Source organism: Mytilus californianus, unplaced genomic scaffold (genome assembly GCF_021869535.1).
Source record: "Mytilus californianus isolate M0D057914Y unplaced genomic scaffold, xbMytCali1.0.p SCAF_4, whole genome shotgun sequence".
NCBI lineage: Eukaryota > Metazoa > Mollusca > Bivalvia > Mytilida > Mytilidae > Mytilus > Mytilus californianus.
In genome coordinates, this window is record NW_026262690.1 from 105,419,792 (window position 1) to 105,446,386 (window position 26,595).

Below are 26,595 nucleotides of genomic sequence, written 5' to 3' on the forward strand. Positions count from 1 at the left end.
ATAATATGTCCGAAATCTATCGGCTTTTCAAATGTATTTTCATTGCAAGTTTCTACCCCACTCGCGTTAATGACTTTAAGTCTTAGTCTTTAAGACTTAAAGTCCGAACAAAAGACTTTTAAGTTAAGTTTGTGAGTAAAAGGCTGAGCTTACACACCAATTAAATCCGTAAAATAACCTTCATGACTTATATTTCCAATAAGTTGCACTAAAATTATGTAAAGATAAACTATTTGCAGAATTATTTCGCTTTCGTAGGAATTCAAACTGTTGGGTGTCGTAATGGAACGGTTTATAATGTCTAAACCTTTTAATAACTATGTTATGATGCTCTACAATAAAATAAGACATAAAATTTCAAGATTTAAGATTCCTTATTTTTTAACATTTTAAAATCAATAAAATTCGGTCAAATGGCCAATAAGAAAACTTTCTACCAATGATCACTGAAAGAAATAACAACTTTTGGGAAGCTCCGAAATGCTATATCAGATACAGCAACGGTTAACCGATGTTCAGAACTCGTAACTCCATTATGAAAACACAAACCAAGTGGAAAACTAGAGATAATCGCAAGAACTCTAAACCCAGAGAAACTAGGTGCGTCGATTGGGTAAATCTCTCCATGCATCCATAGCTTTGTGTAATTGATTTTCCTGATTCATTTTTCTATCACCTTTATTCTAAACTGATAAGATCCGGTCGAATTGCTAACAACCTTTCAAAATCCAATGAAAGACTGGACTTTTGGCAAGCTACAAAAAGCTTTTAAACAAAAGTACAAAGATAACATTATTCGTGCGGGTCATATCGTTATTTTAAAAATTAAAAATGATTTCATAAAACCAGAACTACTAACTTTTGTTATTTTTCAAGATTTACTGTATGTTTTTAAATAAACAAAATTGTGAAATACTTTACAGATGGATGTAACCGGAAGTTGTGATGTAAATTACTCTTTGGCTTCCAATGGGTGGTACACAATGACAATTAAAAAGACAAAAGACACATTAGGATGTGTAGATCGTCATGGTTACAAAACGGCCATGCAAGGAACACCATATAGGGTACCATCAGTAAGTTATAATTTTATATTCAATAGATAATTATAACAATAGTAATTCTGTAACATGTTTAACGAATAATATATAAAACCAAGGATTGTGTATTGCTTAAACAGTTTTCACAACCTTTTTTCCGTTTTAGGAAATCCAGTCAATGCCATTGGTTAAAAGCACACACGAATGTCAGCAGGGAATCAGTAAAACTGGTATCCTTCAGAGCAGCAGTTGTGAGGAACAACATGTTCTCCGACCATTCTCCAGGGAATCCAGTGGAGCTGTTACAGAAACAAAACAGACTTTGAAATATATTTCGGAGAGTCAAAGCAGATCTACAAAAGGTAAAATTGAAACAACAGAAACTATTCATATATGCATCGTGAATCAAAAGAACAATTAGCAGGATCTGCTTACCCTTCTGGAGCACCTGAGACAAGTTTTGGTATTCGGCTCTCGTTTAGGACTTATAGTCTGCAAACAGCTTCCAAATATTAACGTTCAAAGATCTTTTTTTAACAATAATATTATAGTAAGGAAAAATTAAATACTAGAGTTTATACTTTTAATTCATGGCATGTTAACTACGTTAAGACAAAGTTGACCTTAAATAAATAGAGGATATCATATGGCTTTTTCAATATCACATCCGTATCAACCCGAGACACCAATATAATCCCAAGAGCTCTGCTCGAGGGATTATATTGGTTGAGGGTTGATACGGTGTGTGATATTGAAAATGCCATATCATATACACTTTATTATATACATATACCTCACGTAGATGTTTTTTATGTGACATGACGTCATACAGATAAGATTTGAAATGACGTCATACAGATTAGGGATTTGATAAAGCCTTTGCAACAGTGAATGCAATCGATGACGTAACGTCATGCAGATTAAAGGTGTGATAAAGCCTTTGCAACTGTGCTGATATCGATATCATCACGGGTGTCTGATACAGCACGCTTGCCAATGATTGTATTACACATACAATTTATCTGTATTTACTACTAAGTATATAATAAATATGGCTACTCTGTTAAGGTCCTTTTTAGTGATATAGCTCATTACGCTGTAGCGTAATCACACACCCCTGGCTTCTAAATGTTTAAGTTTGGGCATTCCTGATTAAGGTCAGACTAGAAAAGCGAACGATCGCAAGACATTTATAAATTGTTTATTTCATTTACGTTCAAACTATATATAAATAAATTTTTAACTTAGTAACTTGTCTTTAATTTAGTGTCTACTGAAAAGAGAACAACATTGGCATTTGAGCATGCTTTTGACAACACCAATTCTGAAAACGCACAGAAGGAGGTTCTGAACAAACTGACAGAATTTTGCGAATTATCTAAAGATGCCGTGAAAGTATCCACAGCCAAACAGTTTACTGAGCTTGTCCGACTTATGAAAACTTTGGATAGCGATAGCATGGATAGTGTCCACACGAAAGTACATTCGGGAAAAGTCTGTTCAAAGAATCCTAAAGTCAAGTATGTATAATATGAAACAACTATATTTTTGTTACGGTATTTGCCATTTAAGGTATCAGTACTGTACAAGATTTCACGAATGCTTAAAGATATAAGTCATATATATATATATATATATTCATTCTTAACTTCTGCGTTTTTGTTCGTAGTTTTTGGTTGACGTGAACAAAACAATGATGTTATTCGAAAATGCCACACAGAAATGCTATTCATTTTTATGTTTCTAATGGAGGCAAAACACGGAACAATTAAAACTTTTTCGTGTAATTTTGTTTGAAATGTATACAAAATGCACCAATATAGGGCCAAAGTTTGATGAAGCTTTCATCGTACAAAACAGAAAGTGATTTTCCTATATAAGACCGGTCCAATACAGATTTTCTGTATCTGCCCATAGGTTGAAAAGCTGTGTTTTTATTTGAGGCATTGTACATGCCGGTTAACCGTATTAGAGTTCTTTTATCACATAATTTCATATCAAATATAATTTAAAATAAGGCACCGGTAATTCGATCAGAATAATAAAGAAAATATATCTTTTTTCGATACTTTGTAGAGTGACCATGCCAATATATTTAAGAGCTCCAAATAATTGATACCGTAAGTGTAAAAAGGCATAAATGTATGACTATTTGCTTGCTTTTATGTTGATAGTGTAGTACAATTTTCCATAATTAACAGGAAATTCTTCCTTGACGCCATTCCAGTGGTCGGAACTAAAGCTTCTTTGAGAATGATGGCAAATTTGATAAATACCGATGAAGTCACCGGAGCTGAAGCTGACATGTGGATGACAAGTCTATCTTTTATTCAACATCCAACAAAAGACATGCTATTGGAACTGAAGGTATATATAGCTCTTTAAATATAAACTTGAAATGAAACGTTTGTCTTAAACATTTACTGAAATGATTTGGTTTTCGAAACGTTAGAACGTAACGGTTCTTTCAAACATGCAAATATATGTATACGTATAGATATAGTGACGTCCTTTCAAATATGTAAATATATGTATACGTATAGATAGTGACGGTTCTTTGAAATATGTAAATATCTATATACGTATGGACAGCGACGTTTTTTCAAATATTTAAATGTATGCATACGTTTCATCTTAATATATGGTATTCATGCTTTTCGTTATAGCCTTTATTGACTAATACAAAGAACGGACAAGCCATGCTTGCAGTTTCATCACTGGTATACACCTACTGTAAAACATCTTCCTGTGCTAACGACATTGATTTGGTCAACCTTGTTGCCAGCTTAGAAGACAAGATTGGTGTTGGATGCTATGCAGACAAGAACAATGTTAACAACGTAAGCATTTTCATTCATTCTTAAAAAAGTTTTCATTGTTCATCGGATAATTCGCTTTTGAATAATATTGTCAGTATTGGGCAAAAATGTTTTGAATTTAGGAAAATTCATTGATCTTTAAAATTTTGTTTCAGATTATCCGTGCCTTGCGTGCCTTTGGTAATGCTGGTTTCTCTAGCAGTATCACAATGGTAAACAGCTGTTTGACAAGAAAAGAAAACCCGACAGAGGTTCGCCTTGCGGCAGCTCAAGCCTTCCGCCGAATGACATGTGATGTAAACGTAATTAAAAATTTATTTAATGTTTCTTATTCGTGTCATTATAAGTTACTATTGATAATTAAAACTAATATTTGACTACTTAAATTGCCAACATTATATTTTTCAACTATTTTTGAAATTGTCTTAATCTTATTGATGAATAAATAAGATTATACAGCCTGATCACTATTGTGAATGTTATTTTGTGTAACTGTCATTAAATATCATGATTGATTTATTTCATAAAAAGAGTATCATTTTACATTCACAATTCTTTTGGGTAGAAAAAAACAAATATTCTAAAACAGTGTGTGCAAGGCAAATAACGAATATACTATTACTGGAATCTGACAAACTAAAGTCAAGTGAACAACTAGTGGAACCCAGTAAAATTGACATGTAAGAAATAGATCTTCAACATAGGATTTGTTTTCTTTCAGAGAAACGAGTTAATGACAATTTACTCAAATCGTAATGAGGATTCCGAAATAAGAATTGCTGCTTACCTAGGATTGATGACATGTCCCTCAAAATCTATCCTCAACAGAATCCAGACAACGCTGGAATCAGAAGAAGTAAATCAAGTCGGCTCCTTTGTCTGGACTCACCTTACAAATCTAATGGAAACATCAAGTCCACTGAAACAAAGCATAAAATCAATTTTATCCAATGACATGCTTAAGAAAGAATTCAACTTAGAAAAAATGAAGTATTCCAGAAACTATGAAGCTTCATTTTTCCTAGAAAAGATTAACACAGGTGCAGCAATTGACAGCAATCTCATTTGGTCTTCTAAGTCTTTCCTTCCAAGATCAGCCATGACTAACCTCACCATCGATCTTTTCGGTCACTCTGTCAACCTGTTTGAGCTTGGTGGAAGAGTAGAAGGACTAGAGTATTTCCTTGAATCCTACTTTGGACCTGAAGGATATTTTGGCAAGTCAAAGGATGTTGTCAAACAATCCGTGAAAGGAATTAGCAACAAAGCAATGGATAAACTAAATGAGGAGGTAAAAAAAAATGAAATAATATTGGAAAAAGGTAGCCGTTTTTTTCATGTTATATTTGAAATCCATTCATGTTATTCCTTTATTCCCTGTTTTTGGTTGAATATTAATTTTTCATTCGTTTTGTTTAAAAAGCAAAATTTATATAAACAACCAGAAATTTAGTTCTTAACACTTGTTTTGTACTCTTTTTCTCTGATAATTTTTTGTTTTTTTTTTGTTTTGAATAATATCAATTAAAGTCTTTTTTGTTGCTTTTTCTAGTTTGGATCAACCATGGAAGAGTTCAAAGGTAGCATGTATTTGAGAATATTTGGCAATGAATTACAGTACATCAACACCGACGATATTAAAAGTCTGATTGAAGGACAAAACTTCAACATTCTGGATTTTATCATCAATCTGGCTAAAGAGCAAGATTATTCTTTCACGCAAAGCTTCATGTTTCTGGATACCAGTATTGTTATTCCAACTATGTCTGGTTTCCCGCTTAACATCAGTTTAGACGGAAGTGCCACAATTGACGTTCAAGCGTCCGGTAAAATGGACCTTAGACAAATTAAGTCAAATCCTATGACAGTTTCCATCGATGGAAAAATTCGACCAAGGTACTATTTAGATACTTGGATACACAATTTTACTATTAAAACAATTAAAACACAATACAAAAAATAAGCGTACTAATGAGGAAAAAATGAAACTAAACCAAAGTCAAATGTCAGATTGAATGAAAAACTTAAACATCAGCAAAGTCATTAACCAAATTAGCACACACCAGTCGACAACAATAGTTTGAATTGTGTTTTATGTTTTCCTTTCGCTTTGGTCATTCGAACACAACGCTTGTCGTAATTATTCGCAACAAATACCTCAACATTGATGATATTATATAAATAAACATTATCTACTAAAAGAAAACAAAAATTCAGATTAACAAAAAAATGCAGTTCATTACCCAATAATGTAATAACTATTACACTTTAACTTTCAACAGTAAAAGCATAGATGTCTAACTGGTCTAGTGTTAACACAGTTGCAAAAGAATATAGATCTCAGGAGATATATATCCATACGAATCATTAAGAAATGAATATTTACGAGGTACATTTTTTTATATTGATCAATATAAATATCTATTTAATTCAGTGCTGCTTTGGAGGTGACAAGTCTAATGACTGTTGATGCCTTTGTAACTAAAGCTGGAATGAAAATGGTATCTTCAGTGAACTCTGCCTCTGCTGTTGAAGGTCATCTTGAACTTAAAGGTGGACAACTCTTTAGTGCCGAATGGAAAACACCAGATTCTAAGACAGAAGTATTTGAAGCGAAGTAAGTATGAAATCGAAATTTTAAACTGTGGTTTAAGTTTGCCAATCTTTTCCAATACATATGGCATAGTGTACTCATCTCATATTTTTAGGTTTATACTTTTGTACGTTATTGTTTTTTAATTTTGTAATTACTTTTTATCACGAATAAGCAATTATTTTAGAATCAAGTGCGAGGTGAAATAAAGGTAAACTTCACTCGAATGACAACCTTAAAATACTTATTAGCATACACAAACAGCATGCATTTTAGAATCATTGACTGTTTAGTTCTTCTTTTGTACTTTTAAATTTGCATTTCTGGAAAAGTAAACCGTGTTTGAAAGAAGAAAAGAGAAAGCAGTAACTTATCCATATCCATATATATGTTAATTTTGTAACATATAAACCCTTCTCAGTTTTTGTCTTGTAAAATCTTAATGTTTAACTCTTTTTTCAGAACTTCATTCTTTACCGTTCATCGTGATGAGACCCGTGAACAAAAGATGATAACACAAAACAGACAAAGAAAGAAACTATGCACTGGCGATAAACTTTCACACGTGACTGGACTTGAACTCTGTGGTGAAATTTCCTATCCTAATGCTTCTTTAAAGGCTGATTCTCCATATTTCCCTTTAACTGGACCATTGACAGCAGATGTTACACTGTACAAGAGAGACAGTCATACTAGTTACAAAATGGAGTATAAATTCGGAAAGGTAATCATCTCTGATTTGCAGTTTTAGCTCTTTGCTTTAGACTTATGTTAAAAAATTATGGATTTATTGTTGGCCTAGAGATGTAATCCCCATCTTTTCATTTAGGTAATAATACTTTTTTTTTGTTTTTTTAATAATAGTGACACCAATCATACTTCAAGAATATATAAGAATATAAATATATTATTTCTGCTTTTATTTTTTATTTTTGTTTAAATGGTTAATTTGAACTCTTTTGCCAACGTGAGATATACTGGTTTTATTATTATAATATATTTTAGACAAAATCTGTAGTGACTGCCAATATAGGATTAAACACACCAGGGTCAAAGGTCGATAGAGAAATGAGACTTGGTTTTAATTTGAATATGAAGAAGCATGATATTGAAATGCTGATGCTGTCACCATGGAAAAAGGCCACTTTCAACGGTAACTTTTAATATATTCAGAGTTATGCAATACTTTTTAACACTTCCAATGTTATTTGCAAGTGACAATGCTATCAATTTTTTTTGTCAAATATAAATCATTATTACTTTTAAAGTTTGGAACCTTGAATAACCACGATTTTGGTTTTATGGACGTCCCCCTTTTTAAATTTACCTTGGAGTTCGGTACTTTTCTTATTTATCATACAAATAAGAATAGAATTTCTTTTTAAGTATTAATCTGTCAAATAGAAAAGCAAACACTAATGTATTTTATAGGAGATGTCAATACACAACAAAGACAAGTAAATGGTAAATTACTTATTGACCAATCAGAGTACTCAGTCAATGCAGCTTTAGCTAGTAAGAAGAAATCTTCTACAATGGTATATACACCATCTGTAGAAATAGTCATACCAAAGAAGGACAACATCAAACTTGATGGAACTATTGAATATTTAGCGGGCAAAACTTTGGATTCTGCATTTACCGTTCTTGGAGTTTCAAAACAACCAATCAACATGAGATGTGAGTTTTCTTTCAAAGATGTGATACTGTCCAAGTTTGTTGATGATTATGCCATACGATCTAAAGTGTTGATAATAATAGACAAAGCCATCTCCCTCTGCAAAGAATGTCAATATAAATATATAATAAATCAAAACAAATAAGCACACAAGATTTTAAGATTTACCTCCTAACATGAAATCACTTGGTTTTATATACCTTAAATGCAAACAATCACCTTATACTTGATTTTACTGAAATTGTTCCTGTCACTGTTTCAATGTTTAAAGATTCAGAATGATCAAACCAAAAGTTTGATTTAACCAATGAATGGTTAAATCAAACTTTTGGTTTGTTCATTCTTGACATAGAATTATTTCCAAATTGTGTACCATTACATGATTCTATAAACCAGAAAAGTTTAATTATATGGGTTGTGGCGTTTTTATTTGTAGTAACAATGCTTAACAAGAAGGTTATCAGATCACTTAAAGGCAGTTTGACAATGGACAAAAAACAAGAGTATAGCTTCGAAACCAGAATGCAGAAACTAGTAACTAAGAAATCTTTGAGATACAGTCCATTTATCTCAGTAAAAACCCCAACAAAATTGTTGATGGGTCTTGGTGGCTCTGTGGAAATCAAATATAAGAAAGCTATGAAGGTTGACATGACCGTAACTGGATTGACACGTTCTCCAATGAAATATTTTGGTAAGTAGATTTGCCTGTTGTTGGAATGATACGGGTAATGTTGTTCTCATATATTTTATGATGGTATGATACTAAACCCTCTAACTGGAGGGATTGTGCATGATTTTCATATGATGAAGAAATAATCTTTCAGTCAGTTTAATTTGGGTCTTGAGCTGGCATGTCAGTAACTGCTAGTAGTCCTTTGTTAATGTATGTATCATTGTCATTTTGCTTAGTTTCTTTTGTTACCTATTCTGACATCGGACTCGGACATCTTTTAAACTGAGTTTTACTGTGCGTATTGCTGTGTGTTTATTTATTCTACCTTTGCTAGAGGTATACGGGATGGTTGAGATCTCACAAAACATATTTAACCCCGCCGCATTTTTGCGCCTGTCCGAAGTCAGGAGCCTTTTGCCTTTGTTAGTCTTGGATGTTTTTTTAAATTTTAGTTCATTTATATGTTTTGGAGTTTAGTGTGACGCCCATTTTCATTGAACTAGTACACATTTTTGTTTAGGGGCCAGCTGAAGCCCGCCTCGGGTGGGGATTTTCTCGCTGTGTAGGAGACCCATTGGTGGCCTTCGGTTGTTTTCTGCTCTTTGGTCGGATTATTGTCTCTTTGACACATTCCCCATTTCCATTCTCAATTTTATTGTTCTATTATATGCATTTTACCCTTTCATGTTAGAAAATATAATGTGATTTCTTATGATACGTGAACTTGTTGGGATTTAACTTGATTGTGTATGGATAACAGAATTTTATATGAATTTATTTGGGAACCTACATATACTTAACATTTCAAATGTTGTTTACTGATCTGCGTAGGCGATATAAAAAGATGGTGACCCTAGAGGAAACGTCAAAATCTAAAAGACGAAACAAAACAGAGTAATACAAAAGTTATGTTATATTGTTGACATGTTGGAGACATTTTCAATCGGGAAATTGTAGCGAATGGTTAAACTAGAGCCAAACCTTCAATGTTTGTGGGAGTCATTTTCAATTAAAATTTTTGTTTTCAGTTCAAGTAAGAGATACAGGAAACGCAAAGCAAGCCCGTTATCAGGCAAAAATGAACATTCAATCTCCAATTCTGACAACTAAAGGCAGATCCAATGTTATGATTAAACCTATATCTATCATTACCAGAACCACGTTTGATTATATCATACCACGTGTAGCACGTGATAAGGTTACCATGAACACAAAGGTCATCATGAAATCAACAAAGAAAGCAACTTCGGTCAAGGGAAATGGGTGAGAGTTATTATTTGATTTACTAGAGTATCTTTAAGTCAAACATAGTCAGAAATTATACAAAGCCAGCTTGAATAGTTTAACTATCACATATAAATATTGAGCCATCATCTTAATTGATCAGACAATTTGTTCATATAATGTAATTTAACTTTTTGTCTAACATGTTAAGTTGAGATACATATATTCTAGAGCTTTTGGTATTTCTTTACAGTGTTTTGAATTTCAAGAAGAAGTCACATTTGAACCTTAATGTCGGAATGAATTTTTTGACAAACGCTAAACTGACAACAACCAACTTCAATGCCCAGTATGGTGCGAATAAGAAAGATCTAAACAAAATGATAAGCTTTTCATCGACAGTAAAACACCAGTTAGCATGGCGGGCAAGTGATGTCAGAATCAGTGCACAACTGAAGCATCCTGAATCAGTAAGCTATTACAATAATTTGCAGTGTAAAGGTACTATTCTATGTTTCATTTACAGTATATCACTTTTTCATAGAGCCATAGATTAACATAATATTATATCAGTATAGTCTGTAAGTGAATTTACATTTAGGAATGAATAAGATATTTCATATGCAGGTCAGAACTTTCTTGATGACCAATGTTTATATGAAATCAAACGCTCTGTTTTTTAGGAAACAGACTTGAAGATAAAAGGAAGTCATATCCATAACAAAAAGGCACTGGATACCAGCGTTTCAATGTCCGTTGGAAAGAAACATACCTTCAGCACATCAGTCTTTTTGAAAGATAAAACAAAGAAATTGACATCCGTTTCTGGTGGACTTTCCCTCTCATGGAATGAGAAAACCCTCTCCATGTCAAATGTCTTTATCCAGCAAAACAAGCAAAAATTTACCAACGACTTCGCTTCCACTATTGGTAAACAAAGAACAACGATAAAATCCACCATTAAGAGCATGTCAAATATTGAATACGAAATATCCAATGATATAACACTTCCAGGAAGAAAACCATTTACCATTGCCGGTCAGATAAACGGGAGCCCTCGTGATTTCAGACTTGGAGCACAGATAGGAAAATCATATGTAATGGCATTTACTTCCCAATACAAACCGAAGGTTATGGTCAAGATGTCTGGGAATGTGAAGGTTAACAGCAGACGTGTAACAGCTGACATTGAAGCGATGAAAAACCATCCTCAGTATTCAGGAAAATTTGATGTTAAGTGGGATGCTGATAAAGATGAATCCAAAAGACTTAAACTTGTAGGGGATTTGACATACAAAAACTCCATGGATATTAATGCAAGACTAGAATTTGTCAACCCAATCACTAGTGTCTTGTCAAGTTATAATCACATTGTTGATAAAAATACCATGGGCCATTTTGATGTCTTAGTGGCAGGGAAAGAAAAAGTAGCATTAGATCTAAATCTAAACAACAAAGATAATGGTAAAGCTGGAACCCTTAGAATGCAGACACCGACATCTGGCTTAGTACAACTGAATTTTGATATGATGTCAACTACCAAACAATACCAGAACACAATTGATATCACTTGGCAGAAATCAAACAAAATTGGAGTATTAGTAAATTTGGACAAACCATTCAATGCAAATAAATTTCACGGAATAGTTACAGTAAAAACACCCTTTGATGGCTTCAGAATGTCCTCAGTAGAAGTAGATCATGATTACACCGGAAAGCTAAAAAGTATGTTGAAAACTGAACTCAACAACGAGAAAATGCAAGTTGATATCAAATACAGTAATGATGGCACAACCGAAAACCGGGATGTAAACGGTGTAATGAGTGTAAAATCGTCATTATCTAGCTTGAAAACAGCGTTTGTAAGCTTCCACCACAAAACCACTGACAACAAATACCAGAACGCTTTAGTAGTGGAGCATAATGGCAAAGTATACCAGTATGAAGGTCAAATGAATCACAGATTTTCGAAAAAAGGGCTGAAGAATAAAGGAAAGATTGTCGTCATTGTACCAAATAACAAATATGATGCAAATTGGGACCACAGCATTTCCAAAAATGAACTCACTTCTAAAATACAATCTAATATCGATGGCAAATCTTATGAATTTGACGTAAATGGAAGACAAGCCATCACGTTGAGCGAAGGCGGAATATCTTTTAACCTAAAGATTAAATCTCCATTTATGGATAATATCGTTCTGCGTGTTGACCATCAACACAGACCATCACTAATAGACAGTTCAGCGACCTTATCTATTAATGATAACGTAATGATGTCTGGGCAGGTAGACTACAAGAGAGAAGTTGGCAAGGTAATGTCAAAACAGTCTTTTAAAATGTCTGAATTCGCTTTTGAAACTTCAATTATATCTGAATATGCCCGTTTTCCAATGTCAGGTCAAATTAATATGAAGATGAATAATAATGAAATCGATGTCAGCGGAACCTATGATCGTCAGCAGAACAGTCAAAATGGTAAACTGAAAATTAAATCTCCATTTACCAAACCTATTGTATTAAGTATTGACCGAGCAGTTGATGGAGAACAGATCATTTCATCTTCTATTGAGTATGGAAAAACTGAAATTATGGCCATGGAAAATAGATTCAGATGGGACAACAACAAAATTATCAAGATATCAGTCGTAACACCAATAGAGTCTGTCAGGAAATTTGAAACACTACTCAGTTTAGATGGAGGTATAACCGCTTTCAAAACAGTCGCAAGAATAGAAATTGAACCTATTTTTAGACGAATCCAGTTGACATCCGAATGGAACTCTGTCAATGGACTAAATGGGAAAATTCGTTTGGAAACGCCATTCCAACAAATACCATACAGTCAAATAATTTTGGTTTCTAAACCCTCAACTAGAATGACATCATCAGATCTGTCTATTGAATATCTCCCAAAGAAAGAAATAATCATAAAATCAAACTACATGGTGCAGAATAATCACGTTGAAGGCAGTTTAGACATAAATACTCCCTTCAATGACATACGAACAATGTCAGTATCATTGAAACATTCAACTCGAAATAATGCCATAGACTCTGGGATAACTTACACTTGTCCTAAAGGAACAAAATACGCTGCTGACATCAACTATAAATCTGATGTCAAGAAAGAGGCGTCAGTCAGTTTGAAAATGGATAAGAAGAGAATAGCCGTTAACGGTATTGTCGACCTGACGTCTGGGTACCCAACAGGTTTCCTGAAGACATCAACACCCTTTACAGACGACATTATTGTTGATATCAAGCAGAAGAAACAAGATGAAGTAATTATGACGTCAGGCTTACTCAGATACGATAACGGAAAGGAAATATCGTTGGAAAACCGATTCCGTTGGGATAATGCTTTTGTGTTCACTACATTTGTTGCCACACCATATGAATCCATGAAAACAATTAACTCAGTAATAGAAGCTAAAGGAGACTTAAGATCTTTCTCTCTTTTAAGCAGCATTGAAGCCAAACCAATCACGAAGAAGTTCTTGGTATCCAGTGCCGTAAATACATATGGTGGATTCGATGGTAACTTCCGCATTGAAACCCCATTCAAGGTCATTCCATATAGTCAGATAGCCGTCTCTAGTCAAAGAAGTAGCGGTTCCACAAGAACAGTTGCTAATATAGAATACCTTCCAGCTAAGTTTATCAGTGTCAAATCGAGTCACTCAGTACATTTAGATAACATGGATGCAACTATAGAAATTCAGACTCCGTTCGCCAAATTGAAGCATGCATCTGCTTCCATAAAACACACAAATGACGACAAAGGCATTGCATCTTATGTAGGAATCGAATATCCCAAGGGAAATATATATTCTGTAGACACTTCCGCTAGCAACGCTGAAAGGAAAGACGCTTCTATCACCGTCAAAAGCCCACACAATAAACCAGTAAGTCTGACAATCTACCATCAAGGCAAATATCCCTCAATGGAGACACACGGCGAACTTCAGTACCAGGGCAACAAGAAACACATATTGGACATATCATTTATTAATAAAGCTAACTTTAAGACTTCCGTGTCTTACAAATGTCCATCTATGGATAAGATATCTTTGGAGATAAGTCATAAAGGTAGCATAAAACAATTCAATTCCCTCGTTAAAGCACAATACAAGAAGGGTGAGCCACATCAAATAGAAGTAGTCTTTAAAAATCTGGCTAAAATGCAAGGATCTTTGACAGTTAAATCACCATTCATGGATGACTTTAAAGCATCTTTCCATCATACAGGGTCCTTGAGGAATCTTAAATCCCATGTTGAATATGCTTACGGTAAAATGAAACCAGCCTCCGCTGATGTCGCATTTATTTCTGGAAAACGTCTCCAGGGTTCAGTGAAATTGTCTTCTTCACTGTTTGAAGATATTACCTTGACTCTTTCTCATAAGGGTAAACTAAGAAGCTTCAGAAACAAAATAAACCTAATCTACAGTAAGAAACAGAAAATAAGTACTGATTTTAATTTCCGCCTAGCGAAAGTAATGAAAGCTACATTTATATTTGTATCTCCATTTAAAGGATATAAGAAAGTCATTGCCAATGTTAAGCACGAAGGAACATGGAAGAGCTTCAAGTGTGATGCCAATGTTAAAAAAGGAAAAGACGTCATCAAGGCTAACATGAAAACATCAGTAGGGTCTAAATTTAACTGGGAAGCAAGTGTAGAAACACCAGTTGCCGGTTGGAAGAAACTGAATGCTGCTGTATCACACGAAGGATCATTTTCTAATTTTAAATCCCATGCAGAGATAGCTCGTGGTAAACAAAACATGGTCGCTGCAGATATACGATTTGCAATTAAACCTTCCGTTGATATTTTACTAGCCGCACAGACACCTTTTGTTGGCTACAAAAATGTCAAGGCATCTTTGTCGCATCAACCATCAGATAGCAAGATAAAGTCTCATGCTGAAATTACGTACTTCAAGAAAGATACGATATCTGCAGATATCTTAATAAACAAACCAACGAGAAGTGCTGATATTTCCATTAAAACTCCATTTAAGAAATATGAAAAGATGGCTGGTTCCTTCTCTCACACGGGTTCCCTATCAGAATTCAACACAAAAATGGATTTGGCAGCAAACAAGGACAAGTATTCAGCTCAGATCAATTTCAATACCGTAGGTCAACTGTCAGCGGAAATGAAAATGTCAACACCAATTGTCGGTTATCAGGAAACCGATATTTCTTTTACTCATAGTGGAAGCTTAAATAATTTCCGTTCACGAGCAAATGTTCTTTTCCACAAGAAGAAGAGTGTCGCTGATGTCTCATTTAATTCACTCAGTGGTGTAGAGGGACAACTGACATTACAGACACCATATACAGAAACTGTAAAAGCTACAATTTTGCATAAAAATGAGGGGAAAATGAAATCTTCATCAAGCATTACATATGGTAAACAAACCATTTTAGATTTTGATACTTTGTTCAGCCAAAGAGGACAAACATTCGGAACTGTCTCCATCAAAGTATTGAAGGTACCAAAAATGGAAGCAACTTTTGAACACGAGGGTGTCATATTCAACAACAAAGCAACCTTACAGGCATCATTCGGAAAAGAAAAGATCATTGTTGAGACACAAATGGACAGCAAATCAGATGTCTCAGGAAGAATTTCTATTGCAACTCCATTTGAATCTGCAAAGACGATGTACATTATATACTCTAAAACTGGACCGATGAATGGTATGAACGGTCATTTTGAAGCTGGAATCAACGAACAGAAGATAACGACTGACGTCACAATTTCATCTGATGACATGTCAAAGGCATCTGTCACAATTCGAACGCCATTTGCAAGACTACGAAATGCTGATGTATCTACTAGGTTTTCTGGCACTATAAAGAATTTTGATAGTCACAGCGAAATGACAGTAAACGAACAAATGGCTGAAGCCGATCTGACAGTCATTGTCAATGATCGTCTTGACATTAGAAGTTCTATGAAATCTCCATTTACTAAAGACTTCGTCTTTAGAATGAACCATGATGGTACAAGGGACAGTTTTAAATCATCTTCTGAAGTATCATATGGATATGACAAAATAACTGGACAAATCACAACTGATCTGACCAATGGAGTACAAATTGACGCATCCCTCAAAACTCCATTTTCAGAAGAAGTGATCTTTGCTACGTCCTCTAACTACGATTTTAAAGACTTACGATCACTTTCTCAATTATCATACAGTGGAGCTAAACAACATGAATTAGAAGTCACCTTCTCTGCAGTAAAGGAACAAAAATCTCTGAAATCAAATGCACAAGTTACCTACAACGGAAAATCAGCTTCAGGAAAGTTTGACTTTGACGGTGGTATGAGAAACTTCAAATCTGCAGCAGAGGCCAAATACAACAACCAGAAAATAATGGCTGAATTACAATTCCAGTCTCTGAGAATAATAAATGGACAATTTTCATTGAAAACACCATTTACGTCCGACTTCCTCCTTTCCTTCAACCATCAAGGACAGATGCCAACTGCTTTTAAATCAGCTGCTTCGATGTCATACGGAAAGAAATCTCATGACATTCAGGCATCATTTAACCACGAAGGGTCATACAAGAAATTATCTAGTAATGGTCAGATTAGTTACAATGGCAAGAGAATATCTGCAGACATTTCCTTTGATGCTACTAGTGATATAACAGGAACAGTGACATTGAAGTCACCTATGACTGATGACATAATTGTCACTTTCTCCCATAATGGAACACCATTGACATTCAGGAGCATTGCCAAAATTTCTTACAGTGGATCAATGCAACACGATGTTCTCATAACATTCAATCATGCCGGATCAATGATGAATTTTAACACTAAAGGCGCTTTAACATACAATGGTAAAACCACATCAGGTGAACTTATATTTGATGCTATTAAAGACATTGAAGGTAAATTAGTACTAAAAACTCCTATTGCAGATGACATAATTGTAGCAGTTTCAAACGAGGGATCCGTAAGGAATTTCAAAACTTGTCTCAAAATCACCTACAAAGGAAAATTACAACATGATGCCAGCATTAAATTTAACTTTGATGGATCAATGATGCAGTTTGGAACAAAATCATCTTTAATGTATAACAGCAAAATGGTATCCTTCGATGTAAATTTTGATGCAACCAAGGATATTGAAGGGAAAGTTACTTTGAAATCGCCATTTACCGAGGACATGATTTTGGCTTTCTCACACGAAAACACGGGGAATAATTTCAAAACCTGTCTTAAAGTTACTTACAGTGGAGAATTGCAGCATGATGCAAGTCTAATCTTTAATATGGATGGAACATTGGTTAGGTTTACAACTAAATCAGTTTTTACCTACAACAACAAAATGGTATCTACTGCAGTAAGTTTTGATACAACAAACATTCTTGAAGGCAGAATAACAGTCACAACACCATGGACCAATGATATCATTGTAGCTTTTTCAAATGAGGGATCTATACAAAATTTCAAAACCTGTCTTAAAATTACCTACAGTGGTTCTCTAAAGCACGATACCAGTGTTTCATTCAGTTTGGATGGATCAGTCAGAAAGTTCTTTACACTGGCTTCAGTGAAATACAATGACAAAACAGCTTCCTTTGAGGTAACTCTTGATTCTAGAAAAGACATTATTGGAAAGATCACCTTGAAAACACCAATGTATAATGACGTTATCATTGCGATCTCCCACAAAGGTAACTGGAAAAACTTTATGTCCTTGGTAAAAATCACCTACAATGGCGCATTGCAACAAAACGCAAGAGTAAGCTACAAGTTAATCAAGAAATCAACAGGTATCAAGGCAAACACCGAGGCAAGTTACAATGATAAAACAGTATCCGGAGACATTTCTATTGACACATCATCTGGAATTGATGGAAGTATGGTTGTTAAATCACCATGGACCGAAGACATTACTACAATTGTAAAATACAACGGAGAACCAAAAGATTTCACTGCTCAACTTCAGCTGGATTACAAAGGCTCTCGTCAACATGAAGTAAATATTAGACATACAACAACTGGTGAAATGAAGAGACTTTCAAATGCTATCTCTGCGTCCTACAACGGCGAAGAATTTTCGTTTGATGGTTCATATGACGTAAAAGACAACAAGAACGCTCAAATGACTTTCAAATCACCATTCACCTTAGATGCATTTGTGAAAATATCTTTAGAAGGAACAGTTCAAAGATTTAGCTCAAATGTAGAACTATCATATGGCGACAAGACCCATGTTATGACTTCAAAATTCAATATGATCATGACTGATTCCAAAGTAGGTACTGCAGTTGAAATATCAGTCGACAACCAGAAAGGATCTATTGACATCCTTGTTGAGTACTCTGATGAATACAAGGTTAAAGTAGCTGCAATTTCACCACTTACTGACGACATTGAACTAATGTCTACTGCAAAAATAAACCGAAACAATTTAATTGGATCATTACTGATTAAACTCACAGGAAATATTGTCCATGACAGCAGTTTCAGTTTGACAAGAAGAATGGGAGAAAACCAATTTGTCGCGAATTTGAATGCTATATACAACTCTAAAAATGTCAATGGGGGATTCTCAATTGTTACATACAATGGAATAGACGCCAAAATTACACTAGAGACTCCAGTTGCAGGATACGAGAAGATTGCAGCTAATTTCTTATACGAAACTGACAGGGATACAATTACGACACAAGTCAATGGGAACGTTGGATCTAACAATGTAGAATTGAATGGAGTTTTTGATAAGACTTCACCATTCAATGGAAAAATTAATATCAAAACTCCAGTCAGTGGATTAACCGAAATGTCAATGAACGTAGTTTTCAACAACAATCCTTCAAATTTTCGTCTCACATCTGATTTCGCTATTGAAGGTCAAAACATGTATGACCTTAGTTTTGAGCATATCTCCTCAACAAGTAATTTACAAGGAAGTCTTGAACTAAAAACAGCAATTATAGAAGACATTGACATCAAGTATGACATCTCTGGAAGTTTAACAAAGTCTTCATCCTCGTTTAGTGCCTCCGTTGGAAGTAACAACCAAATTTCGTCGAACACGATGACCAACATTCAAGGTAGACAAATGGGAGAGGTAAAATCAACATTAAATGTCAACATTGTTGGTATCACAAAAACCGCTGAAATAGAATTAAAAAGTGGAAGAAGCTTCAGCGATTTCACTTCTAAAATAAGTGCAAAAATTGATAATGATGAAATCTCTGTAGAAACCATACTGAAAAGTCAACCATCTTATGAGGCATCGATTAAGGTAGAAACGCCTTTCAAATCAGCTAAATCAATGTCAGCTACGGTAAAAAATGTTCGTAAATCAAATTATGTCAGCACATCAGCTGTTGTTGCACTTTCCCCGGAAAAGGTATACGAAATGAGTCTTAATTATCTCAACCAGAACTTCAGAAAGATGGATATAAAAGCAGAAGTAAAAACTCCAGTGAAAGGACACGAGTTGATGAGATGGGTATACAGGCACGGGACTGACCAGGTCTTGTCTGTATTTTCAAACTACGAATGCTCAACTGGAATACAAATTACTGGCGATGTTAAACTGTCACCAAGATCGTTCAACATGGATGTCAGGACTCCGTTTCAAGCATTTCGATCATTGTCTCTAAAGGGAAACTTAGAAAGACAAAATATGATATACAGTTTAGACACTTCTTTTGAAATGAATAAGAAATCCGTTAAACTATCTGGTTTAGTAGACTTAAAAAGCAGACCAATGACAACCAGAATCGAGTTGAAGACTCCATTTAAGGGACTTGAATCTTCCGAGATCAATCTATCATGTACAGGAGACATCAAAGATTTGCGCGCCACAATCGAAATTGTCACTCCATTGATTAAACCAATCAATTCCGAAGTTCATCTCCGTTACGATTCTCTTTCGGACATGGAAACCACTGCAATTCTTACCACAGGTTTTAAGTCCTTCGAACGATTGAGTGTTTCATTTGTCAACAAGAAACACAGAAATGAATACCAAACACATGTTGAAACCTCGTGGAATAGAGAAAAGACCATTACATTGGATGCTTCCTGTGATGTTTCGAAGATATCTAGTGGAAAGCATATCAAGACATCAATGTCAATTTCTACACCTTTCGAAGCCCTTAAAACTATAACTGTCAATATGGGACATAAATATTCTACTGGTAACTACATGCAATCGGTATTCTTGGAATACAACGGGAAACCTCTGCTAGATATTGACACATCTTATTCAAATATTGAGCATCACACAGTAACCATAGTAACAAGACACCCTAGACCTATGAACTTCAGAATTGGAGGTAACATGGAAGCCGAGAAGATGAACAGTGATATCAGCTTAAACTGGAATACAGACAAAACAGACAGCAATATGAACATGGAAGCCTTTTATAGTCATAGCAATAATAAGTGTAACTTAGCACTTAGATTTGTACATCCGTCAAAAACCATTGGATTTAGAGGAGAATTAAAACGTTCAACAAGTCATAACTTAATTTCGCTTGATGTAAACGTAGATGATGCCAATGTATTTGGATATACCTATGACTGTAAACACGGCAATGATGACAGAGATACTAGTATGAAATTCCGTTTCCCAAACAGATCTTTCATGTTAACAAACGAAATTCAAAACCGTCTTGGATCTAAAATGGTAACTGGTGCCTTCTATTGGGATGCTGATGGTGACCAGACAAAAAAAGTATCTGTTAAAGGGGATATAACTCCTAGTGAAAATGGTGTAGATGCCAATGTTGTTCTCGAAATGCCAAGTATTGGACAGGTAATGAAATATTTTAAGTAATTCTCAGATAACTTAATCAATGACTAATTGAATTGTTCAATTTCTGTAATCGTATTTTCTTACCACCCCTGATTATCAAGTGGAAAGAAACATTTTATAAAGAATCTTATTCTTATCGATGGATGTTAAATTAAAAAAAAAACTTTTTCCGGGTCATTACGAAAAAAAACCCTAATATATTTAGTCTATTTTCTATGGATAAGTCTCATATTTTTGTTTTTTAATCATTAACCGATGTTCATTTACTGTTTCATAAATAGGATGTAAAGCTTGATTCCAAGGTGAAATTCAACAAGGGATCTGTTCTGTTTGATGGTAAAACTGAATTCCAGTATTCCAAAGATTCAAGGAAGACACTTATTCTTTCCTCACGACTGGAAGATCTTTCATCCGGTACTGACACTAACTACAGCTTTAACCTAGGAATCAAACATCCGTATACTACTGTTGACGTTGAAGTAACTTCACTCCTAGAATCATCAGTTTACAAAAAGATGGCTTCTGTCGATGTTAAATACCAAACAGCAAACAAAATGGCAAAGAACTTTGGAATAATGGGAGAAATCGATAGCTTAAAGAAAAGCATCAAGATGGATGTAAGTTATTATTTTACTGTCATATTTGGGTATGAATCATAAACAAAAAAGCGTTATTTACAATACTATATGACACCCGAATAATCAGTAGTAGTTTGTAATTTGTAAAAACACAAAATTCAATGGAGAATTATTTGAATTAAGAAAGAAGAAACGAGGTCAGCAAAAGGGCGGAACTCGAAGACTTATTAACAGAGAAAACATTTTAAAGTCCATGAAAGATTAATAATTTCAGAGAATTAATATAACAAAATACATTTAATAATAAAAGAAATAGCCACAAACCTTTAAAAAAATCTATGTTATATTTAGAGTAAAATTTGAGATTTGTTTGCAAATGTAATACTCTATAGGAATGATATGCTTTATCAGAATACGTGTATTAAAAGGACATTCATATTCATTTACAGCTGACCACGCCTATTAAATCAATCAATATCCAAGGCAGTGTACAAACTACGGCTCCATACAAAGTGTCAATAAAGAACTTGTATGAAAATGTCAAACCAGTCAGTGCAGATATTGTCTTTGACCCATCCGATGTCAGTATTGATGTCAACATGAACTATGATATTGGTAAGAAACAAAAGCTGGCCAAATCGATATCAATATATATATACTAATAAGTTAATTTTTTATCAACTAAGGTTGCAACTGATTATGTTTTTTAATTACAAAGATTTCATTTTTTTATAGGCAAAGTCTGTTTTTAATAGTAAAGATTGCAGCTTCTATAAGCAAGGTATTTTTTTCAAAGCAAATGTTGCAACTTTCTTTTTGCTAAACAGAAAAGCTTTCTATGTTTCTAATTCGCAAACTTGGGTAAACATGTATTTGATGACAGTTATAACAAAGCACGTAGTCTGTTCAATTAATTCGGGGTACTACATCTGTAAATCTCAACCTTTTATATGACGATTAGAGATAATGATCTGTGTACTTATCATAGAAATAGTTCATGATAAAAATATGTAGCATTCGGATTGAGCTCAATGTAAGAAAGGTATACTTCTTCAATATCAAAGTTACAAAAACCATTAACATGTGCAGCATTTATGATTTTACCCTGATATTGTTTCAGACAATCCACAAAACATCCTTCATGTGAATGCTAAAATGTCAGATGAAAGTGGACTCACTGCCGAAGTTTTCAGAGATGTGGACAGTAAGAGAGTTTCCGATACATTGATCAACCTGAAACTGAAGACTTCCAAAATACTCCATACACGTGTACACTGGAACCCTGATCTTTTGAAAACCGTCAAGGTTTGTTAAAGAATAAAAGTGAAGGCAAAAAACTCACAAGTGTCAAACAATTGATTACTTAATTACAAATTAAAGCAAAACATATGTATTTTTACATCAGTAATTTGTCAAGATAGAATTTATAAAATATACAAACCAAACCAATGAGCAATTCAAACAATATTACAGTTATGAATATAGAAATCATATTGAAGCAAATTAATTAAAAAAATTCTTTTAATTTTTGCATTATTCTTCTTGGAAATGATACGTTCGTTGTTTAAGTAAAGCATTATGTTTTATTTTTGAATTTTGTAGTCTGTTGGATTGAACAAGATTCATAAGTATGGCAATGGCATCAACAAAGCACTGCAAACATCATGGGTTGCTGTAGAAGAGGAGGTTCAAGCCAAACACAGATTGATCATATCTGCTATTAAAGAAGACATGAAACCATACATCAATTTTATGTCAGCTAGAGTTACCGAACTTCAAAAAATGAGACGCAATAATGATTTCTACTTAAATGATATCGTAGGAAATTTCCAAACAACACAAAATGTTATCAGGTATTTAAAAACAAATGATTATCTTTATAAACATTGTTCTGCAATTTTGATTCGTAAATGTTCACTTTTATTGAAATTCAAAATTTTGTAATTTCTTTAAATATAAAACAAAATAAACGTTTTAGTATAACAATAAAAATATTTTTCACAGAAATACCAAAAGTATGAATGCTGAATGGTTATTTAAAAAGAAATGTAGAGAGTTCTCAAACCCACTAGAAAAGAGCGTAAACACAAATTTAAGTAAATCCAAAATGAGCTAAAGTAGTTGAACACTTTTAATTTCTATGAAAAATGTTTAATTATCATACTGACAATTTGTTTTATTGTTGAAGGCATCAGATGAAATCCCTTCAAAATGAAATCAACAGTTTAACAAGAGATATGGACTGGACACTTTATAATTTGTATCTTGCTGAAATTACTGAATTGATAAAGGTATGATAATTACTGTTATCTTTCGTCGCTGAGCAAAGCGAATACATATTTCGTATTATTTTGGTAGGTAATAATGAAAAGAGTTGTATTCTCAACAGTTTTCAGATGGATAATAACAGGAGCAATACTAATTGTTCTTGATCGTACAATTTGGCCTTCATGGTAAACGAAATTTCATTACCGTATGCGTGAAGAAATGTAACAGATAAAAATTATAAAGATGATATGTACTACGAGACTGAATTCTATTATTTGTGTTTATTTTGAAGGGATCATCCTATTTATATTGTGTTTCGACTTTTGGTTCACTGCCAACAGAGTAGATATCGAGTGCACACACAAGTACACAAGGTCACGATTGATTGGAATGTTGAAACCCTTTAAACCTTGTGCGGCGAGTTAATGCGATGCATCAAGTTTTTTGTACATCATGGTGTCGTTTTTTTGTACATTATGATGTCGATAATTTACACTCACAATGCCTGTACCAAATGAAATCAAAATGATATTTACTCTTTTTCAATGGTATACTACGGTAGATTCCTCTAAATATAAATAATTGAATATAATTTTCACTTTTCGACATTGGTATACCATTCAAAGAAATATCATTTTTTGTTAAGATAATGAAAAAGGGCACTAAAGGAATAAGGTTTTGCATTATCATATTGTTTTATAGCGTTTATGTTTTATCGTATTGTAATTACTTAAACATGTCACTACAAAAACAACTATGAACAGTAATATTTTACTAGAAAACCATCAATGAAGTGTATCAACCTACTTTATGAAATCTATTTTTTTTCTTTTAAAAGTAAAACACATTAATAGTTTAATTTTATTACAGGTGATGGAAGACATGTCATTACAGTACTACACTGAAGTTTTAGATTCCATACAATCACAGACAACACAGCTGTCAAACACCATTGAAGGTGTATATACCAAATATGGAAAACATGTAACAGGTATACATAAAACAAATATTAGGAAGTAAATTTACGTATTTTTTTTCAAAGTTACACCAACGTCAATGAAGATATAATACTCAAGATGTGAATCTCAGATACTATTTAAGCATTCTTTAAATTGAAATCATAAATTAAACCTTATATACAGTAGAGAAAGATGTAAAGAGAAAATAAAAATGCTGATGTCCAATTTAAAAACTGTTCTACGATTCAATGTAGTTTCAAATGAAAACAAGTTCTAATTTATCTTTTCAGATTCGGTTGCATCTATCTCAAGTAACAAAATTTTGGAAACAGTTCGTTCAAGATTACCAACAATTCCACTGAAACAAATGGCCGACAGATACAATACAGTCATCTACAATGCAAGAGAATCTATCAATACTGGGTTAATAAAAACACTTCCAACCCCAGTATATCATATGGTGAGTTATACATCTCAAATCCATCCTTCGATATCTAACATGTAGACACCATCAAATTAATATCATGACAGTTTATTTTCACGGCTAAAAATGCTCATAATGTTTGTCAGCAAAGATTATATTTTACTTCAATTTAAAGAAATCTTTTTTTTTGTTGAACTCTTGATAAATTATTTTTCTTAGTTGACAATCCTTTATTGTACTGAAATGTAAATTCGATAAACTACGAGGTAACTGAATGCTTCTTATATTCTTTCCAGGCTTCATCGGCATATAAGTACTGGGAAATTGAAGAAAACATCAGATCTGTTTTTATCAAATTCGTCAATTTTATTAAAAAAGACATTGGAGACGAATTCAGTAATATCAAAGACTTAATTACTGATGTTAAGAAAACAAAAGTCACAGTATATGACCCAAAGAAAGGTCACTTTGAAATGGACATTTATCTTCCTCTGGAAATGAAATCTTTAACAGAAGTAAAACGGATAACCAATCAAATTGAGAATCTCAGATCTTACATTCCACAATCTAACCCACTTTCATCCTGGAACAATATATGGTCTCATGCAGTTATTCCATCGTTTGGTGGTGAGTAAAATATATAGATTTTGCCTTTATATTTAAATGAAATATTTGTTAACAATACGATCAATGAATTTTCCCAAACTACATTTAGAGTTTAATGTTCTAAATGACTAAGCCTTATGTTAAATGTTAGAAAGACGATGCTTAACACATGTATGTATTTAATTTCTGACTTATACTTCCTTTTTCATGTATGTTGCATTCTTTTTGAGGTGATCGTTTTAAGAATTCCCAATAGATTATGAATTATTGAATTCTATGCTATTATCAAACTCAAATATACGAAAATATACTAATGGATATGTCTTTCTAAATTTACCTAAAAAGAAAAAGAAACCAACAAAAAATAATAGGCAAGTTGAGTTGTATTATTAAATTTGTAAATTTATACTACAATTGATAGGTGATAAGTATATTATCACGATTTCATTTACAAAAATGTATACCAAATTAATTGAATATGTTTCAGCCCATGCTCACATCAAGGGAGATCATTTCATTACCTTTGATGGACAAGAATTTGATTTCAATGGAAGATGCAGTTATGTCCTGGCACGTGACTTTGGCAAAGACAAGTTCAGCATCATTCTTAATTACATGGGAAGACAGAGCAAAAAATTGGTTGTCATGACCTCCACACAAAATGTTCAAGTGGCTTCAAATGGAAAGGTAAACATTCTTTGACTCTTGAATGACTAGTTTGCTTAAACTTTAAGAGTTGCATTTCATTTTACAAACTTCATCCGAGAAAGTAAATAAATTTTACCCCATACGATCTCTTCTTTTCTGTATGTAAGTGTCTTTTGCTAATCGTTCATGAGTTTATATAACTTTGTTAAAACTAAGATGTAATTTTCGATTACAAAAATGTATACACAATTAATTAAACGTGTTTTCT

At 33.5% G+C, this 26,595-nt stretch overlaps 1 protein-coding gene across 1 annotated transcript in view; it reads left to right on the forward strand.

Annotated features, from left to right (window-relative positions):
• The window catches only part of LOC127737175 (apolipophorins-like), a 31,516-nt gene that overhangs the window by 4,525 nt on the left and 396 nt on the right, over positions 1-26,595 (forward strand). The window contains exons 4-30 of the mRNA XM_052247706.1: positions 924-1,076; positions 1,207-1,402; positions 2,308-2,564; positions 2,958-2,968; positions 3,242-3,407; positions 3,707-3,880; positions 4,015-4,161; positions 4,581-5,150; positions 5,412-5,755; positions 6,294-6,476; positions 6,915-7,176; positions 7,458-7,605; positions 7,884-7,990; positions 10,714-11,755; positions 13,454-13,570; positions 14,570-14,809; positions 15,470-15,534; positions 20,125-20,844; positions 21,126-21,461; positions 21,872-22,037; positions 22,543-22,727; positions 23,025-23,275; positions 23,611-23,713; positions 24,561-24,681; positions 24,940-25,109; positions 25,370-25,700; positions 26,167-26,366. Of these exons, the coding sequence (XP_052103666.1) occupies positions 924-1,076; positions 1,207-1,402; positions 2,308-2,564; positions 2,958-2,968; positions 3,242-3,407; positions 3,707-3,880; positions 4,015-4,161; positions 4,581-5,150; positions 5,412-5,755; positions 6,294-6,476; positions 6,915-7,176; positions 7,458-7,605; positions 7,884-7,990; positions 10,714-11,755; positions 13,454-13,570; positions 14,570-14,809; positions 15,470-15,534; positions 20,125-20,844; positions 21,126-21,461; positions 21,872-22,037; positions 22,543-22,727; positions 23,025-23,275; positions 23,611-23,713; positions 24,561-24,681; positions 24,940-25,109; positions 25,370-25,700; positions 26,167-26,366 (6,765 nt within the window). The remainder of the gene's footprint in view (positions 1-923; positions 1,077-1,206; positions 1,403-2,307; positions 2,565-2,957; positions 2,969-3,241; positions 3,408-3,706; positions 3,881-4,014; positions 4,162-4,580; positions 5,151-5,411; positions 5,756-6,293; positions 6,477-6,914; positions 7,177-7,457; positions 7,606-7,883; positions 7,991-10,713; positions 11,756-13,453; positions 13,571-14,569; positions 14,810-15,469; positions 15,535-20,124; positions 20,845-21,125; positions 21,462-21,871; positions 22,038-22,542; positions 22,728-23,024; positions 23,276-23,610; positions 23,714-24,560; positions 24,682-24,939; positions 25,110-25,369; positions 25,701-26,166; positions 26,367-26,595) is intronic.